This window comes from Eptesicus fuscus, chromosome 20, assembly GCF_027574615.1.
Source record: "Eptesicus fuscus isolate TK198812 chromosome 20, DD_ASM_mEF_20220401, whole genome shotgun sequence".
Lineage (NCBI taxonomy): Eukaryota > Metazoa > Chordata > Mammalia > Chiroptera > Vespertilionidae > Eptesicus > Eptesicus fuscus.
In genome coordinates, this window is record NC_072492.1 from 9,280,589 (window position 1) to 9,298,384 (window position 17,796).

The 17,796-nt window shown below is 51.2% G+C and overlaps 1 protein-coding gene across 1 annotated transcript; it reads left to right on the forward strand.

Moving 5' to 3' along the window:
* Window positions 1–1,774: 1,774 nt before the first annotated feature.
* On the forward strand, window positions 1,775–12,428 carry GSG1L2 (GSG1 like 2). The gene is given in 4 exon segments (XM_054709350.1): window positions 1,775–1,799; window positions 2,240–2,389; window positions 2,392–2,538; window positions 12,262–12,428. Coding segments are annotated over 4 exon segments (489 nt in total).
* Window positions 12,429–17,796: the final 5,368 nt, after the last annotated feature.

Here is a 17,796-nt window from a genome sequence, read left to right on the forward strand (position 1 = left end):
TCTTCTTGGCCCACTCATCTCACCTCTCCCAGCCCAGCCCCCAGCATCCCCCGCCACGCCCTCCCAGCCTCCGGGACTGGAGGCCCAGGGCACCACATCCTGACTGCATGAGACGCAGGGCAGCAGGAACTCATCTTGGTCAACTTATCTGAGTGAGTGAATGCTGAACAGTTGGAGGGAAGCAGATGAGCAACCCTTCATAGAAATCCTTGCAAGTCTTCGAAACTACATGTGGCAGGATTTTAATCCTTAGCAACGAATGCTCCTAATGAGCAAAGACACCCCCCCAAATGGACTCTTTAACAATGTGGCCATCTCTTGGGGACAACAGAGAGCAGGATGAAGTGACATAGAGGGAGAGAAGTGCCCACGTGGTGGGCTCCGGTCCTTTTGGTATGGCTGTAGTTATTCTGCAACTGCCCCTTTAAGGCTGGCATCCAAGTTGCATGCTGGCAAAGAAAATGCCAGTTTGGTAAGAATCTTCCATCTAATCTCTTTTTCTCAAAAACATCCTTTTTTTTTTTTTTTCCAGAAGGTGGGGACACATGCGACTTCCCCCATCCATCGGCGGATGCCATCTAGTGAGAGAACTTGGTAAGCCAGATGCTCACGGCTCCTTGGCTGCTGGCAGCACCACCCCACCCCACCCCCACCCCCAGCCTTTAGCAGCACGACAGGGCAGAGCACTGCTATCAACCCACACGCCACTGCCTCTTCTCCCACCGCCCGGCTGGTACAGCCTCAGTAATACCTGAGCGTCTCCAGGAGGTGCCTCATATGTAATCAAGAACCCGTATGTTTCAGGCGCCACGAGGAATCTTCCCCGACGCTCCTGCCCTCGCTGGTCCATGAATGCCCTCGGCCCAAGAAGCAGCGTGAGTCTCCCTCGCGTCACCGTCCTCCCTGCTGCAGGGCCCCTTGGTAAGGGCATGAGTGATGGGCCAAGGGCTCTGCCTGCAGCTCTAGAGCAGTGGTTCTCAACCTTCCTAATGCCGCGACCCTTTAATACAGCTCCTCATGTTGTGGTGACCCCCAACCATAAAATTATTTTCGTTGCTACTTCATAACGGTAATTTTGCTACTGTTATGAATTGTAATGTAAATATCTGTGTTTTCCGATGGTCTTAGGCGACCCTGCTAGCGGTTCTCAATCTGTGGGTCACAACCCACAGGTTGAGAAGTGCTGCTATAGAGCCTAAGACCATCGGAAAACACAGATATTTACATTACGATTCATTAACAGTAGCAAAATTACAGTTATGAAGCAGCAACGAAAATAATTTTATGGTTGGGGGTCACCACAACATGAGGAGCTGTATTAAAGGGTCGCGGCATTAGAAAGGTTGAGAACCACTGCTCTAGAGGCTCCAGGATCGGGCTGAATTGTGCGCCCATGTGCGGTGGGGCACCCTCTCCTGTTCTGCACGGCACCTGGGCCTGAAGCAGGCTGCCCCCACCTCGAGTTCTCAAAGCCCATCGAAGAGGAAGTCCCTCCTTGAGGGGCTGGGCAGGGAGCCATGCAGGCCCCGAGATTCCCCAAATCCAGCGCTGAGGCCCCTGCTCAGTGCAAAGGGCAAGGGTGGGGAGACTATACCCAGAAATGCACCCAAACTGCCCCTGATCTTCCCTCAAAAGCTGGCACCCTCCCCAAAGCCAAAAGGTGGAAACAAGCCAACTGCACACAGGTGAACGGGAAGCAAGACGTGGTACATCCACTCAATGGGGTATTACTCAGTCTTAGAAAGGAAGGAAATTCTGACACGAGAAAACACGGATGGACCGTGAGGACATTATCCTAAGTGAGATAAGCCAGTCATAAAAAGGCAAATTCCACTTATACCAGAGCGATCAGATTCATAGAGACAGAGAGTGGCGTGGTGGTGGCCGGGGGCTGGGGAGGAGGATGGGGAGTCAGTGTTGAATGGGTACAGCGCCTCAGTTTCCCGAGGTGAGAGTTCTGGAGATGGATTGCACAGTGTGTATTTCACTACAACTTAAAAAAATGGAAAGCCCTCCTAACCTCTACGCCCTGGGGAGGACTGTGATGGAGCACGCCCAGCCCTGTGCGTTCTCACGAGGCCCCTCAGGCCATAGTGCTCATGTGGATGCCACAGGCTGACGTGCACCGACTCCCCAGGGAGCATCACGGAAGCCTGTGGCAGGGTTGGGAAGGGTGGGTACCACAACCAGGAGGGGAGGAGGGGCCACTGTTCACCCTGACACTGCACACCTCACTCAGCCACAGACAGGGCCCGGGGGCAGCAGGCACTGGCCCTCCTCCCCATCTGCCTGGCCCTGGCCTTCTCCCTTACCGCCCTGGGCAGCAGGCACTGGTGCGAGGGGACCCGAAGGGTGGCATAGCCGCTGTGCCAGGACCACGCAGGAGGGCGGGCTGCATTCATTTCAGCAGGGGCAGGGGGGACAATGAGAGCCGGGCAGTGCAGTACATTTGGGAGACAGAGGATGATGACAAGTTCACGGAGCACAGGCTGCACACAGGACTCTGGCAGTCCTGCGAGGAGGGCCTCGGCTGCGCAGGTGAGTGTGCCCACAGGTGAGTGTGCCCACAGGTGAGTGTGCCCACAGGTGAGCATGCCCACAGGCTACAGGGGTGGGCACAGGGCAGCGTTCACCAGCAGGAGCTCTGCACAGGCTGCCTGGGTTCGAATCCCAGCTTCGCTGCCAACTGCCTGTATGTCTCCTTCAGCAAGTCCCTTCACCTCTCTGAGCCTCAGTTTCCCATCTATGGAATAGAAACAATAGCAGCATAAAGATTACTAGTATATGGCCAGATTCACACAAAGCACTTGCAACAGTGCCTGACACAGTGTCAGTATTTATTAAACACTAGAGGCCTGGTGCACGGATTCGTGCACCAGTGGGGTCCCTCGGCCTGGCCTGCGGGGATCTCCGACATCCCCCAAGGGGTCCCAGATTGCAAGAGGGCGCAGGTCAGGCTGAGGGACCCCACCGGTGCACAATCAGGGCGGGGCGAGACTGGGGGAGGTCTCCAGGGTGTGTCTGGCCCATCTTGCCCAGTCCTGATTATCCAGATCCCAGCAGCAAGCTGACCTACTGGTTGGAGCGTCTTCCCCCTGGTGGTCAGTGCATGTCATAGCGACTGGTCAAATGGTCGGACACTTAGCATATTAGGCTTTTGTTATATAGGATAGGATTAGCTTTCAGCATTTGCTAGTGTCGCCCAATCCCTGGAGAATAAAAGTGACCTCGTTGGACTCTAACCTGCGTCCCTGCACTGTTAGGGGCCTAGGAATGGAGTTTCTCTTAGGAAACAGACCTTTCCCACCATCCCCGGGAGTGAACCCCGCTGTGGAGCACCTGCCAGAAGCACAGCCCCTGACAACTTGGACCTTCAGCTCTGGATACCCTTGAAATACCCAGCAAAGGAAATATCACTTCTCAGCTCACAAGTGAGGAAACTGAGGCTCAGGGTTTTACGTCTCATGGCTGACAACCCTATTCCCTTCCCCACCCTATGACTCAGCCCGGTTCCTCAGCATCTTTTGAAACTTCTGTGGGTTTGACAGGTTGGTGATGAGGGAAATGATGAAGGAAGAGGAGGGAGAAGAGGGGAGGGGAGGATGGATATTTGGAGCACGTATTTCAGGAAAGAGTGTTTCTACCTCAAAGAACCGAGGGGGCAGGAGTTGGACTCCTCGGTGATGGGCAGCCTGGCTGCACGCCAGCCCGTGCCCGTGCCCGTGCCCGGGGCCAGGATGCTCTCCCCTTCCCACTGGAAAAGCGCCCCTCGCGGGGGGAAGGAGAGGACGCTCCCTAACCATTTCTCTCTTAACCTCCGGTCATTAAGGTGGGTTCTTGCACACCTTCACTCTCCCTGCAGCCTCACTGCCTGGCCACGTCCCGTCCTCATAGCGTTATTTCATGGCCCTCGGCTCGTTTCTGTCTGGGGTTGTCTGCATTTCTGATAAGCCTCCCCACGCCCCAGGGCCCAGCAAAGGCCTCTGGAACAAACTCACTAAAAACCATGTCCCTATCAGCCACAGGGCCAGGAGAATGAGGCGATGCAAAGGTGCGTGAGCCACCGTGGCGAGACGGAGCTAAATCTGGAACAAGGGACAGAGCGATAAGGCTACAGCAGGACTCACTGTGCTGTGGGAATGGAAGGAGGAAGAGCTGTTTTCAGCCCTGGGTCAGGGAGGCTCTCAGGAACGAGGTGGCCGCTGTGCAGGCCTCCAAGCGGGACCGACTGTACTGGATGGAGACGGGGCTCGCAGATACGCCAGGCAGGCAGCGGAGCGGGCGAAGGTCTGCGGCCGGGGTTTGTAGGCAAACACAAAGCCGGGGAGAGGAGGAGCTTCCGACGAAGGACCTAACTCACAGGGCCCTCCGGTCACCGAGAGCTTCTCCTCCCTGCAGCAGGGGTCATGGTCACTCCAGGACAGGGAAGTGAGTGGGACCACATCCCCAAGGATGGAGAAGCCGACTGGAGAAAATGAGGAGCGTCACCATTTGTAATGTCAGCGAGGCCAGGCCGTGGCAGAACCCGAACTGGAGAACACGTTAGGGAATTAGGCGGATGGGTGCTGCTTCCTGTGACCTGGGAGAAGGGACTTCTCCTGGGCGGGGCTTCAGGAACCTCGCCTCTTAGGCAACAGCAAAGCTGCGAGACTCAGACCAGACGCAGCTGCAAGCTGTCCACCTGCATAGGGCACGAGCCTCGTCTACACTAACACCGTGAGGGGGGTGATAACTGCCCCCGGGCTTCCTGATGAAACAGCTGGGACCCAGGAGCGGGGAGGGTGCTTTCTCCACTTCAAAAGGGGCCGAAAGCCCAGCTAGGGTCTGATTCGGGATCTGCCAGGCTCTGTCTCCAGCGACAAGAGTTCCCCGGGTGCTTTTGTCACCCTGGACTGCTCACCACACCCCCACCTCCTCACGGATCACACACGAAAGGCTTTCGTATGTTGTCAGGGACACACGCTGAAGTCCAGGGAGGGTTGGTGTTCTCAGCGATTCACGGACAAGGCCAAGTGCCGTAGAAAGAATGTATGTGGACCCTTTCTGATTTAAGTGCATCTCATATCCTTGATGTCAAGCCAGAAAGAGATTTTAATAAGCGCTTTGCTGGGTTTCCTCAAAGATTACTCCCCAGAGATGCCTGACGAGATACTCTTGTAAAATTAAATAAAAAGAGTTTCAATGGTCAAACAAATTGGAAAAATGTCGCCTATCACACTTGCTTCTTGGGAATTCTCAGTGCACATTAGTTCATTAAAATGTCTGAGCCCTAGCTGGTTTGGCTCAGTGGACAGAGAATCAGCCTGCGGCTGAAGGGTCCTGGGTTCAATTCCACTTAAAGGCACATGCCCGGGTTGTGGGCTTGATCCCCAGTAGGGGGGTGCAGGAGGCAGCCAATCAATGATTCTCTCTCATCATTGATGTTTCTACCTCTCTTTCCCTCTCCCTTCCTCTCTGAAATCAATAAAAATATATTTAAAAAATAAAATGTCTGAGAAGCCCCACAATAAAGAAGCCTGTTACTGTTACGCACCCCAGGACTTCCCACATCAGCTGACCGTAGGAAACCTGTCCTTGTAAAACATGGGTTAATGTTCTGCGAGCCGTGTTCAGTGGGCTGCTCTTTGGAAAAGGCTGAGAACAATAGACTCGTGTTTCTGACCGCGAAGCTGGAGGTAGAAGCGCCCCCACTGAAGACCGTACCTCCCGATACTGAGAGGGGAGACGTGGAGCTCAAACTCCTTAACTCTGAGCCCAGACTTGCCTGTCCCCCAAAATACCCAAAACTTAACTGAAGGGCAACGGATTGTCTTATGACGATCAACAAACAAGTCTGTGTCCAGCGATCTAAAAAGCCTCTATCACATTTTTACTTGTTTCCTAATACACAGTCACCCAGGAAAACCAGGGTCTAAACACTGTCATCATCTTATTGAGAAGGAACAAAGGAGGCCATCTTCTCCAGAATGCCCTTCCCCCAGAAAAATATCACCACCTCACGTGCTGCCGGATACCCCGACAGCAAAGTATTTGGAATTGAATTGTTTCCACATACTGACTAAAACAATAGCAAGCATATGGGAGAGTAAACATAAGGTGCCTATCAGAGGATGCGCATAAATGCTCGCAGTGGCCCCGGCCGGTGTGGCTCAGTCAGTGGAGCATCATCCCATGCACCTGAAAGAGCGCAGGTTCATGCCCCGTTTCGGACGCATCCCCGGTAGGGGGCAAGCAGGAGGCAGATCGGTGTTTCACTCCCATGTAGATGTTCCTCTCTCTCTCTCTCTCCCCTCTCGTCTTCCCTCCCTCCCTCTTCCTTCCTCTCTAAAAATCAACAACAACAAAAAAATGTGTTTTTAAAATGCTTTCAGGAGGTGGTAACAAAAGGGAATGAAACGGGGCTGGCAGGGAATGCCAATGACCTTGAAATCCCACCCTCAGGTAAAGGGGGACAGGACAGCCTCTTGCTCCGCTGAGCCTATGTCCATGCGGCTTGTGAGCTCGGTGTCACAGAGCCTCTGGCTTTTAGGGGAAGGCGTCTGGATTTCCAGGTGGAATTCCCCAGCTCCCTGAAAACATTGCAGGGGCCCAAGAAAGCCTGTGTGCAGCCGGATGCCGCCGGGCCTGGGGCTGGAGATTACTGCACACGGACTCCTGCTGTTTTGTGTGATTTCTCCTGAGTGCCGGAGACTTGGAGGTGAGTGTGAAGGGGCCTGAATGGTGCTTCAGAGAGAGAGGTCAGCAGGAGTAGGGGAGCCAGGGAGAGCTGGCCGTAAGGACCCCAGCTGAGCAGGAAGGTCCTGTCTCCCAGGAAGGGGCTCGCTGGATACGTTCCCTAGGCATCATCTTGGACCCTGAAAGCTGACCCTCCCTGGGAGCCTTCACCTGAGTGTGACTTCAGGACCACCTCCGCACAAGTCACCTCCAACGGCCCTGCACTTCCTCCCTGATGCCTGACCCCCATTAAAGGCACCTCCGACTCCGCCCTCTGAAAGAACAAGTCCCTTAGACAAAACGTCCTGTCGCTTAGGCAATGAATCAGCTGACGAAGTGCGGTGATTTCCGATTCTACGCTGCTCTGCTAAACTCAAAAAGTTTAAGGACAGGGGGGCCTGGGCACCCCATAAATGGTGGGGGAACAAGCAAAGGAGGCAGGACAGAGGCCACCTCCGGGGACTTGGCCACCTCGTCCGGGCTGGCTGGCTGCACCGCGTGGCTGGCCAAGCACTGCCGAGCTATGTAGCACCCGCCACTCTGGCTTCATGGGATTTGTGAAGGTTTTTCTTTCAATCCTGCTGGCCTTGTTCAAAAGGAACACCACTTCTGAGGATTGCTGGGCATTAAGGGGTCATGATGTCTGGTGGTTTTCGCCCAGGCTAACCTCACCCTCCTAAGCTATTGCGAATTCTCTTCTTCTCCTTGGCGAGCCACCGCGCTCTCTCTGCCCCGCCCCCAGCCTGGCCCTGTACCTGGCCCCTGCTCTGTTCTGGTAGAAAAGGCAGCCTCTTTGGAAGACAAGACAGACCCGTAGTCATCCGTGCACTGCGTGAAAAGGCAGCAGGTGGTGACGAAGAAAAGGCACGTGGTGTCAGGTGAGAAAACCCAGTTTCCATTCCTGGCGCCCTCAGCCTGTTTGAGCCCGGCCATCCGATCTCCAGTACATGGACGTTGTACTTGCCTCTTCTATCAGTAATTAGACACAAAAACAAGTGTAAGGCCGTTCACAAAATACCCTCCCGTTGGAGGACTTTATTCTACCCATTTTGCAGATGAAGAAAGTGAGGCTCAGAGAGGACAAGGAAGTTCCTATGATCACTGAGTGTGGCAGAACCAGGCGTAAGAGCCAGGCCGTGGGATGTAACTGCCACATTCCATCCCCGGGTCCCTCTGTTGCTCTCACTTCCGGCCTGACTCGCCGCGTTGTAACGAGGATCGGATGAGATGCCGTGGGACAAGGGTGGCCTCAGCCCGCAGTGACCTGTGAGCGCTGAGTCTCCCGGTGCTGGGGGACCGCTCTGGTAGCACAGGGACAAGGACAGTTTTTTGCTGCTGTGATCATAACACCGCCACTGCTGTAAAGTCAGAGAATCACCCAGGGAAAATGTCCGATTGCATCCATCCCAAGTTAAATGAACAGCTGTGAGGCCCCTGACTCCGGCCCGCAGCCCCCGGCGGAGCACACTCCCTCCTCCGGCCGTTCTTTGTGGACAGCTCCGTGACAGATGAGTTCCTGCTGAGCATGTAAGTCAGAAAGCGTAGCAGCCTGGCAGCCCAACCCAGTGGCTGCATCATAACCCAGGCGAGTCGTGCTTCTTCCTACAGCCTAGCAGGGGGCAGTGCAGAAGTGTGAGGAATAGTGTGGGGAGGAGGAGCTGGCAAACCTTAGGGTTGACTACCTTTAGGAGACCCCTCTGTAAAGCGAATATCGAAATAAAGCGAGTCACATGACTATTTTTGTTTTGTTTTCCCAGGGCATGTAAAAGTTAGGTTTACACTATGCCGCAGTCCACGCATGTCAAACTCGCGGCCCACTGGCCGCATGCCTTGTTTATTTGTCATGTTAGCCTTTGAGTTTGACATGCTTGCTGTAGTCTATTACATGTGCAATAGCATTAAGTCTTAAAAAAAATAATGTATACACTTGTTAAAAACACTTGGTTGCTAAATAATGCTAAGCATCATCTGAGCCTTCATCGAGTTGTAATCTTTTTGCCTTCAGTCTGGAAAAATCACAGTATCTGCAGAGCACAGTAACACGAAGCACCGTGAAACAAGGAATGCCTGCGCTGCCCAACAGGACTCGTTTCATTCCAATAAGGCTTAAGTGCATATTAACCATGAGAGGAGTTTTCCTATCATTATCTCAGTGAATGCGCAAAGCAAGGCCAATGTGGGGACTATTGGACCATTTTAGAGATAGGAAAGCCGTGCCTTTGAAGAGTGGATGACCTATGCCCCTTAGCTTTTGCATCTAGATCCATTTTAGCTGCTCCCAGCCCAGATTGGAGCAGTTCCCTGTGTCTCGGGCATTTTCGCTTCCTGGCACCTTCCCTTCTGTTGCTGGATTGCTGTGGGTCTGTGATGTGGGGGGACAGCATTGGGCTGGGCCTCCGCAGACCTGAGTTCTAATGCTGAAACTGCCTCTGCCTGTGGAGGGAACAACCAGGCAATTTCCCAGGCTCCTCCCACTCCAATCTGTGATTCAGTTTGGGGCTGAAGTATGGGTGGGGAGAAAGTGGTACCCACCTGGGACAGGACCCCACCGGGTGATTTGCTGTGGTCTCAATCGTCCATCTGTCACTCACCCCAAATCAGAATTTGGCAAGATCCATACACCAAGTGGATATTCATGGATTGAGCGCTTTCAAAGGAACTACACAGCTAAGGCAGTAACGCACGCTTTGCCAACCAGTGTGTGCAGCACACCTCCCAGGCACACAGAATAAGGCTGGTGGTGGCTTCTGCCGGGTCCCCGGTACATGCACACTCAATCCTCCCTTTCCTCTCATTCTCTAGAGAGCTTGATGGAATGCAAGGAACTGGGTCACTTAGTAACGGAGATAGTTCTGAATCTGTCCAGATTCATTTAAAAAAATCATTACTAACTTTGTTCCTTTCCCTCTAACCAGAAGCAAATTATTTGAGACTCGTGTCATAATGGATGCTGTTTGGGAAGCTGAGAAAGACTGGCCTAAGGCTGGCAGTATCAGTCCAGATGGGCTCGGTTCTGCTGCAGTAACAAATAACCCCCAAGTCCCAGTAGTTTAAACCAACAAATTTATTTGCAGCTCATTCTATATGCGCATTTCGGTGGACAGGGGATGCCTCCTCACTGTAGCCATCAGAGAGGCGTCAGTCAGGCGGTGGGTCCCTGCTGTGCTTGGTGAGTGTAAAACATCTTTTCCCAGTCTTATCTTCAGTGAAGAGGATAGTAAAACCCAATGTCTGGGTTTTCATAGCAAAGAGCCAGGCCATGGACTCTTGGAGGCTCCTCCCCAGGCCCTGGCATGCCCCAAGGTCCGTCAAGGTCATGAAGGCCTCCTCTGGATGTCTCTTTTAGTTTCAACTGGGTGAATGAGATGTCTGCTAGAATGTTTATACGTTCAGGTAATTCCTAAGGACTTTAGACATTTCCATTAATATATAAATAATTGCCACCACCAGTTAAGACTAATTTCTATTTGGACCACCGAAGTCACCCCCCATGGCCACTGCCCACCATACAGTTGTTAAGTTAAAACATATTTGTAATTAGAGTCCCTGAAAAAGAAAGACAAAACAATGAAACAACTAATATTTAAAATTCAAGGAAACTTTCTTGAGCAAAATACCAAATCTATCTATACAAAGCTCCCCCCAAACACCTGGGAAAATTGGCACAGTACCTGCAAGTCCTAGACACATCCTACTAAAACTATTAAAGGAAAAACCCTTCTGGGTCTCCAGGCACGAAGACCACGTCACTCACACAGGAAATAAAATCACATTGGCAACTGACCTTGGTCCCCACTGGTAACTGCCATGTGAGTCCAGCGCAGTCAGAACATATGCAGATTTTTGTGTAAAATATCCTAGTTTTTAAGTGTTAGCAAACAATTCACATTAAAAATGACAGGACCCTGTAAAGTGAGGAGAGCTGTCTCAAAGGTTTTCATAGATTCAGACCTGGCTGGTGTTGCTCAATGGTTAGAACATCAGCCACGCACCGAAGGTCGCAGATTCGATTCCCAGTCAGGGGCACGTACCTGGCTTGCAGGTTTGGTCCGCTGTCAGGGTGAGAGCAGGAGGCAACCAATCGATGTGTCCCTCTCACATCTGTTTCTCTCTCTCTCTCTCTCTCTCTCTCTCTCTCTCCCGTCCACTCACTCTAAAAATCAATGGAAAAAATATCCTCAGGTGAGAATTAACCAAAAAAAACAAAACAAAAAATGTTATCATAGTTTTAAACAGATTATGTTTCTAAAATGCTTGGCACAGAGTAAAATCCTCAGGAAATGAAGTCATTGCCATTCCATTCTTCCACACAGCTCAGGGGAGAGAGCCCTGAGCTACAGCTCCTAATGAACACTTCACCGGGGGGAGCCCCAGCCGCTGCTTCTCATGGGAAGACCAGGCCATGCCATAGACCTTTTCTCTGCCAGCAAGACGCGGCCATGCTGTCCTAGACCACAGGGTTCTCTCCGATGTGGGCCTCCGGACTACGGCTGCATCTTACAAACACGTGTGCATGCACTTACCTTTCATCCTGTGCAACAACCCCTGGGTTCCTTTCCGCTTTGTAAAATAACTAGCCCGCCAGGGTTTGGTGGGCATGCCTGTGTTAGTTACTCACGAGCTTCTTGATTGGCAAGTCATGTTTAAATATGACTGGAGCCCAGCCAGGTGTGGCTCAGGGGTTGAGTGTCGACCCAAGAACCAAGAGGTCACTGGTTCGATTCCCGGTCAGGGCACATGCCTGGGTTGTGGGCTTGATCCCCAGTAGGAGGTGTGCAGGAGGCAGCCAATCAATGATGCTCTCTCATCATTGATGTTTCCATCTCTTTCTCCCTCTCCCTTCCTCTCTGAAATCAATAAAAATATATAAAAATAAATAGACTGGAAGCTCTGAGAGGGGTCATAGGCTTGTTGGTAGGTGATTGTGTCTACAGCCGTCAGTTTTGCCTGAGAATTCAAGCCCACGGAAACATACACAAATGTCAGGTTTTAGAGACTCTCTCTCAGCAACCACTCTGCTGGGGCTGTGAGGGATGAAAAGCGTGCACCATCATGTCAGGAGGCATAGAAACATGGCAGTGCCCAATGCCAGAGTCCCGGGGTGGGGCCAACCACAGGAACAAAACGTAACCCGTGGAGCCGATGCTATGCTGATGCTCCCACGCCAGCTCGCTGAGCCCCTCACACCCACCGCGGCGGCCTGCTGCCCCAGTGCGCCATTGAGGAAACTGGCGCAGAGAGGCGAAGTCTCCAGCTCAAGGCTGCGGCTAGTAAGGGATGGTGCAGACCCCACACTCTTAGCCATCATCCAAATGATACATGGGCTGGGCTCTGAGATTCTCGATCTGAAACCCAGGTGCAAACTGGCAGAGCTGGGAGCTGGCTCTTCACCGGGCTGACCCCAGCAGGAAGCCCTGGATGGTAGCCCGCCTTTCCTCACAGCGCCTTTTGTTGACAGCCTCGCCTGGGGCTCTTCCGCCCTCTGCATGGCGGTGTCTGTCGTGGCCATGGCAGATACACAGCAGCCCGCCTGAACTCACGGAGCAGCAGGGGCACAGAACGGCAGCTGGCACTCTCAACACACCTTCCCGGAACCCGAGGCTTGGGAAAATGTTTGGGAAGAGGAAGCTGCTCCCAGCCTTGTGGGGCATGCCCTGGTGAGGTTCTCTGAGCACCTGCCCCCAGGTGCCCCAGGCAAGGTGTCCGCACGCTAGCCGGTGGCTTCCAGGTCTGCACGGGCAGGCGAGCCGGGCACTTTCGTCCCCAATGAGCGTCTGTGGGGTGGGCTTCGGAAGGCTGCAGTCCCGGGGAGACCCACTCACCAGCTCATCCTCCTCCAAACACCCTCTAATTCCAGCATCTGTAAGTGAGATCATGCTTACTGAGGGTATCAGTCATTGACACTCTAGTCTAAATGAGCATCTCCGGCTTTCCTGACCGTGAGTTTAATAAGTATAACGAAGAGAGAGGGCGCACATGAGCACTAAGAGGAAGAGAAGCTGAAGGATGTAAGTGTGTTGCCCACACAGGTCTGGTGACTGCGGAGTCCAGAATGTTTTCCCTTCACTGACACACACAAATGGATAGTATGTGTAACTATCCCATACTTTCTTTTTAATTTTCATCGAAAAGACATGAGCTTAAAAATAAATTTTGTGTTATTTTTTAAATTGTTTTTTCTTCTAAATTTTCTAATTTCTACCTAAAAGTAAATCAGTTTGCAAGGAAAATCAAATGATAAAAGGAGAACAGTCGAATGGAATGACACCTTATCTCAGTTAAGTGGAGCAAATGTTTGAATGTTGGTGCTTAAATTGCCAGGCACTTTTGCTTCTAAAAATAAACAATGCTAAGCGTGCAGTCTGGTTTGAGGCAGTAGGGTACTGCATGTTCCCTAATGTGCTCAGTTACAATATTGTATTAACTTGTCTTATATTTTAAAGTAACATTTTACTGAGGCCACAGGTTGCTAGACACATAATCTGCAGTTGTGGGGTGTGGGGAAGGGGGGTGTGGACCACCAAATTCTAGCAATGCTAGATATGCTCAGATTCATTTCAAAGTGTATTTGTGCTTAGTGAACACATCATTTCAGGGGACCTGAATGTTTCAAATAAAATCCCTCCCTCTGCTTATGCGACTGTAACATCCACACCGCCGCACATTAAGAGAAAACCCAGTCCCTCCTTCATGTCGGGGCTCCAGTGAGTACCTGCCTAGCACATGATGGTCCCATGGAATTCTGTGTTTTGTTGAATGACACATATTTGAAGAGGAGTAAAATGGAATTTTCCAGAATAAGCCCAGTCCAGAGAAGGCATGCTGGGTCCCAGGCCTCTCTTCACCCACAGCAGAAGGGTTTGCTGCCCTCCACAGGGCCAGTTCTGGTCTATGACTCATTGCCCCTGCGTATCTGCATGGGTAGACCCTGTGTCACTATCACAAAACCGAGCCAGAGTCTGAGCCTAGAGAGGACACGCCCTGGAGATGTTTCCAAACACACACTCGCTCAGCTCTCTCAAACAAGAAGCCTTCCGTGGGGGGTGCAGCTGAAGGTGCCGTGGAAGGAGCGATGATCTGAGGCCCCGAGAGGGAAGCCGACCCCATCGGCTGGCTCAGGGCCACACCAGGGCAGGCGGGGGCTCAACTGAAAACCGATTCCTTGCCACATCCTCTGAGCTCCCCAGGCTCTTTTATTAAACATGTTTAATGCTGATTTTATTAGAGTTTAACTTTGTAGAGAAAAATACACAAATCTAAGTGCAGAGCCTAAAGATTTTCAGGGAGGGTGGCCGTGAAACACACCCCAGCTCAAGAGACACAACCAAGCATCACATGTGGTCTGTCTTTGCTATAACACAGACCCAGGCAGTTCATGTGGAAGACAGGTAAGATCATTTATTTACATATTGTTCCCCTCTTGCAGTTTGAAAATTATTTCTCCATGGCAAGAGCTGTTCTTTGAACCCCCAGCATTTAGAAAATGGTTGGTCACACACACACACACACACACACACACACATATATATACACACTGAGTGGCCAGATTATTATGACCACCCCATCAATACTTCGTTGGGCCACCTTTTGCCTTCAATACTGCGGCGATTCTTCTTGGCATTGACTCCACGAGATGCTGAAAGGTGATGCGAGGAATCTGACACCATGCCTGATGAATAGCACTCTCCAGTTCTGTGAGATTTGATGGTTGTGGAACCAGCTGCCTGATGGCTCTTTTAACTTCGTCCCACAAATGCTCAATTGGATTGAGATCTGGTGATTGTGGGGGCCACCTAAGCAAGGTAGAGTCTCCCTCATGTTCTTGAAACCACTCCTGCACAATATGAGCACCGTGGCATGGCGCATTGTCTTATTGGAAGAAGCCATCTCCACTGGGATACGACATCAACATGATAGGATGAACTTGATCAGCAATGATACTTAGGTATGTTGTGCTATTCAGACATTGTTCCACACGAATTAAAGGGCCCAAATCATGCCAGGAAAACATGCCCCAAACCATAACACTGCCCCCACCAGCTTGAAGGGTTGTACTCATGCATGTGGGGTGCATGCTTTCATGCTGTTTCTGCGAAATTCTCACTCTGCCATCTGCATGATGCAACTGGAAACGTGATTCATCGGACCACATGACTTTTTTCCAATGCTCGACTGTCCAATCCTTGTGTTCCTGTGTGAATTGGAGACGTTTTATCTTGGTAACTGCAGACAGCAAAGGTGTTCAAACAGGCCTTCAGCTTCCATATCCCATACGATGCAGTGTACGGCTAATGTGCCTACAAACATCAGGTGGTCATAATAATCTGGCCACTCAGTGTATACCTACCTAGAAGTATGTACATGTGTGTATAGCGAGATAACCTATCTATCAAATGAGTATATGTTAAGGAAATGTGTTTCCTAATAGATACCAAATTCCCCCCTTTGTCTCTGCCTCAGTCTGGCTCACTCCCCCTTCCTGACCCCAGCACCTGTGGGAGGTGGAATTCAGGCTAAGGAAGTCCCTGCTGGAGCTAAGGAAGCGTCAGCTCTGTCAAGTAGACTTTTTTAGCATTTTGTGGGAAGTAATATAGCTTATGATCAAGAGCATGGACTCTGGTGTCAGGCTACCTGAATGTAATTCCTAGCTCCTCATCTTGACCTTGGGCAAGTCACTTGCCTCTCTAAGCCTCAGTTTTCTCATGTGTAAAGTGGGAGAACAACCCTATCTATTTGAAGGGTTGTGAGGACTGAGTGCATCAGTTTAAGTGAAGATCGGAGAACAGTGCCTGCAGCTTAGTAAGCACAACGGAAGGATTAACTGCTAGTACCTGCCACGTGCAAAGCACTGCGTTAGGGCCCTTGAGTGTACAAGGAAACAAGATCGCGTCTGAGCCCTGCCAATGAGTCAGGGAAACAATACCGAAACCACAGTGGCCGAGTCCAAGAGACAACCAGGACCAGATGAGTGCAAAGTCACCAACCATGTTAGCCTGGAAGCCAGCCATCCTTAGTTAACCCTTCAGTGAATTTTATCAGGTGTCTCTTAGAAGGAGGGGGTCAACCTTCTTCCTGTTCTGGTGGAAGGAAACGTCTGTCTGGGGTCGGTTATTCCGACTGTCTGCGTATTGCACCAGCAGACACGGTCGTTTCCAGAGTGGCCGTTGTTCTGCAAACAAACCCACCATCAGAAGGAACCAGCTCTGGCACTCAAGGACCTTTCCCGACCAGGCCCCGGGACTCGGGAGGCAAGGAAGGGGTGGTGTCTCCCCTTACACGGCGGGTGGCAGGTAAGGGTGGCAGCTGACTCAGCGTGGTTGGGCGAGAATAAACAAGGTGTTCAGAGATGAAGAACTGAGAAAGCAGCAGCCCCATGCCAGGAAGCCACCTACTTTTCCAGATTAGTGAATCTCACTCAGGTGGCTCAGAGTCTGTTTTACGGATTGTTCTCTTGGAATTGACAGCTTAGACGCATTTCTGTCCCCTCTGAGGTGCCACACCTGAGTAGTCTGGGCTGAGAGGGACTTCTCTGAAGATCAGAATAAAGTTAATAGGCCCACCTAGTGAGACTAGTCATGCTTGTTCATGCAAACATGTTTCACTCATTCATTCAACTTTACACACGTGTACAAAAGCGCCTTTTGGGAATCATGGAGATATGGGCATGACTGAGAATGTACCCCTGCCTTCAAGGAACCACCTATAGAAATAACTTCGTGTTGTGCAGCAGGTGGGAGGTTAGGGGAGATTAGAAAACAGACAAGGCTAAAAAACATTTCCATCAATATTATTCACTCTTGTTAAGTCAGCTGCTGCATAGAAAGACAGAAATAAGGTGAGGCATGAGGAATGAGGTGTGTTTTCAAGTTGTCCCATGAAGCAGGAGAGACGTCTTTCACACAGTGACACATGGGAGAGAAGGCAGCAATTTGAAAATAGAACTTGTGAGGTCAGATGAAGTCATGAGGATGTCATACAGGATCCATCTGCTTCTTTCTTTATTCTATTTTATTTCCACTTTTCAATTAGGAGATGTTCTGATACATATAAAATAATGTAACAGACATGCATGTACCCACCAGTCATATTTATCAGAAATAAAGGCTTTGTCATGGTTGCCACAATAAAAATAAATAAATAAATGTAAGAGATACAACTGTTGCCTTGCACCCCTCTCCCCATCTCTTCCTCTTTGCTCTCTCCTCCCAAGAAGTAACCACCCTCAACGCCCTCTCTGACCTCTACTAGTCACCCTGCCCTTGCCACTCCGCAGCACTGCACTGGCCTTGAGATACCACACCCACTCTGCCTCGGGATCTTTGCATTTGTTGGTCCTTTTGCCTAGAACTTCTGTCCCCTAAGTAACCTCATCACTTCCTTCAGGCATCTGTTCAAATGCCAACTTTCACCAAGGTTTTCTCCGGTCACTTCTGAGAGCAACTTATTCTCAGTTTGCCTCCTCCCACCTCCTCTTCAACCCGGGACTTGTTGCCCCAGATGCTGGCAGTGCAGTCAGCAGATAGCCAGCTATCAGCCTCTGCAGGGGTCGCCTCCGTTAGAGAGATTTGACCTTGGACCTAAGTGGGTACATTGCATTAACACTCCATGATACCTACCTGTGCTCACTGACTCCTTTGCTTCCTGCCAAAGGGAAAAGGTGGCCCGGTTTGCAGATGAACCTGTCTGACACACTGGCATCAGCTGGAGGTGGACTGTCCCAGCCAAGGGTGGCTCTGACACACGTGGAGAAGGAAAACCTTCTGTGCACAGAACTGTGAGCAATACCTGTTGTCCGCTGTCTTTGGAAGAAAAGGTGGCCTGAGCTACAGCTCTACACCAACATAGAGGCAGTTGGTTAATGGGTTGGCAACTGGTCAGAGACTATGGGGGAGGGAATGGTGACGAGGAGATCTGGGGAACAGGTGTATGGACGTGCCTCTTGCAATGACACTGAGTATGAACATGTGTGGTCCCATGAGATGTTCTCCAGAGAGGAATCATCACACTGGAGCTCTTATTAATCAGGTGGGCAAGATGGCCATGGAGTTGCTGTTGGTTGGCCTCTCTTCCCAGCCTGCCCCA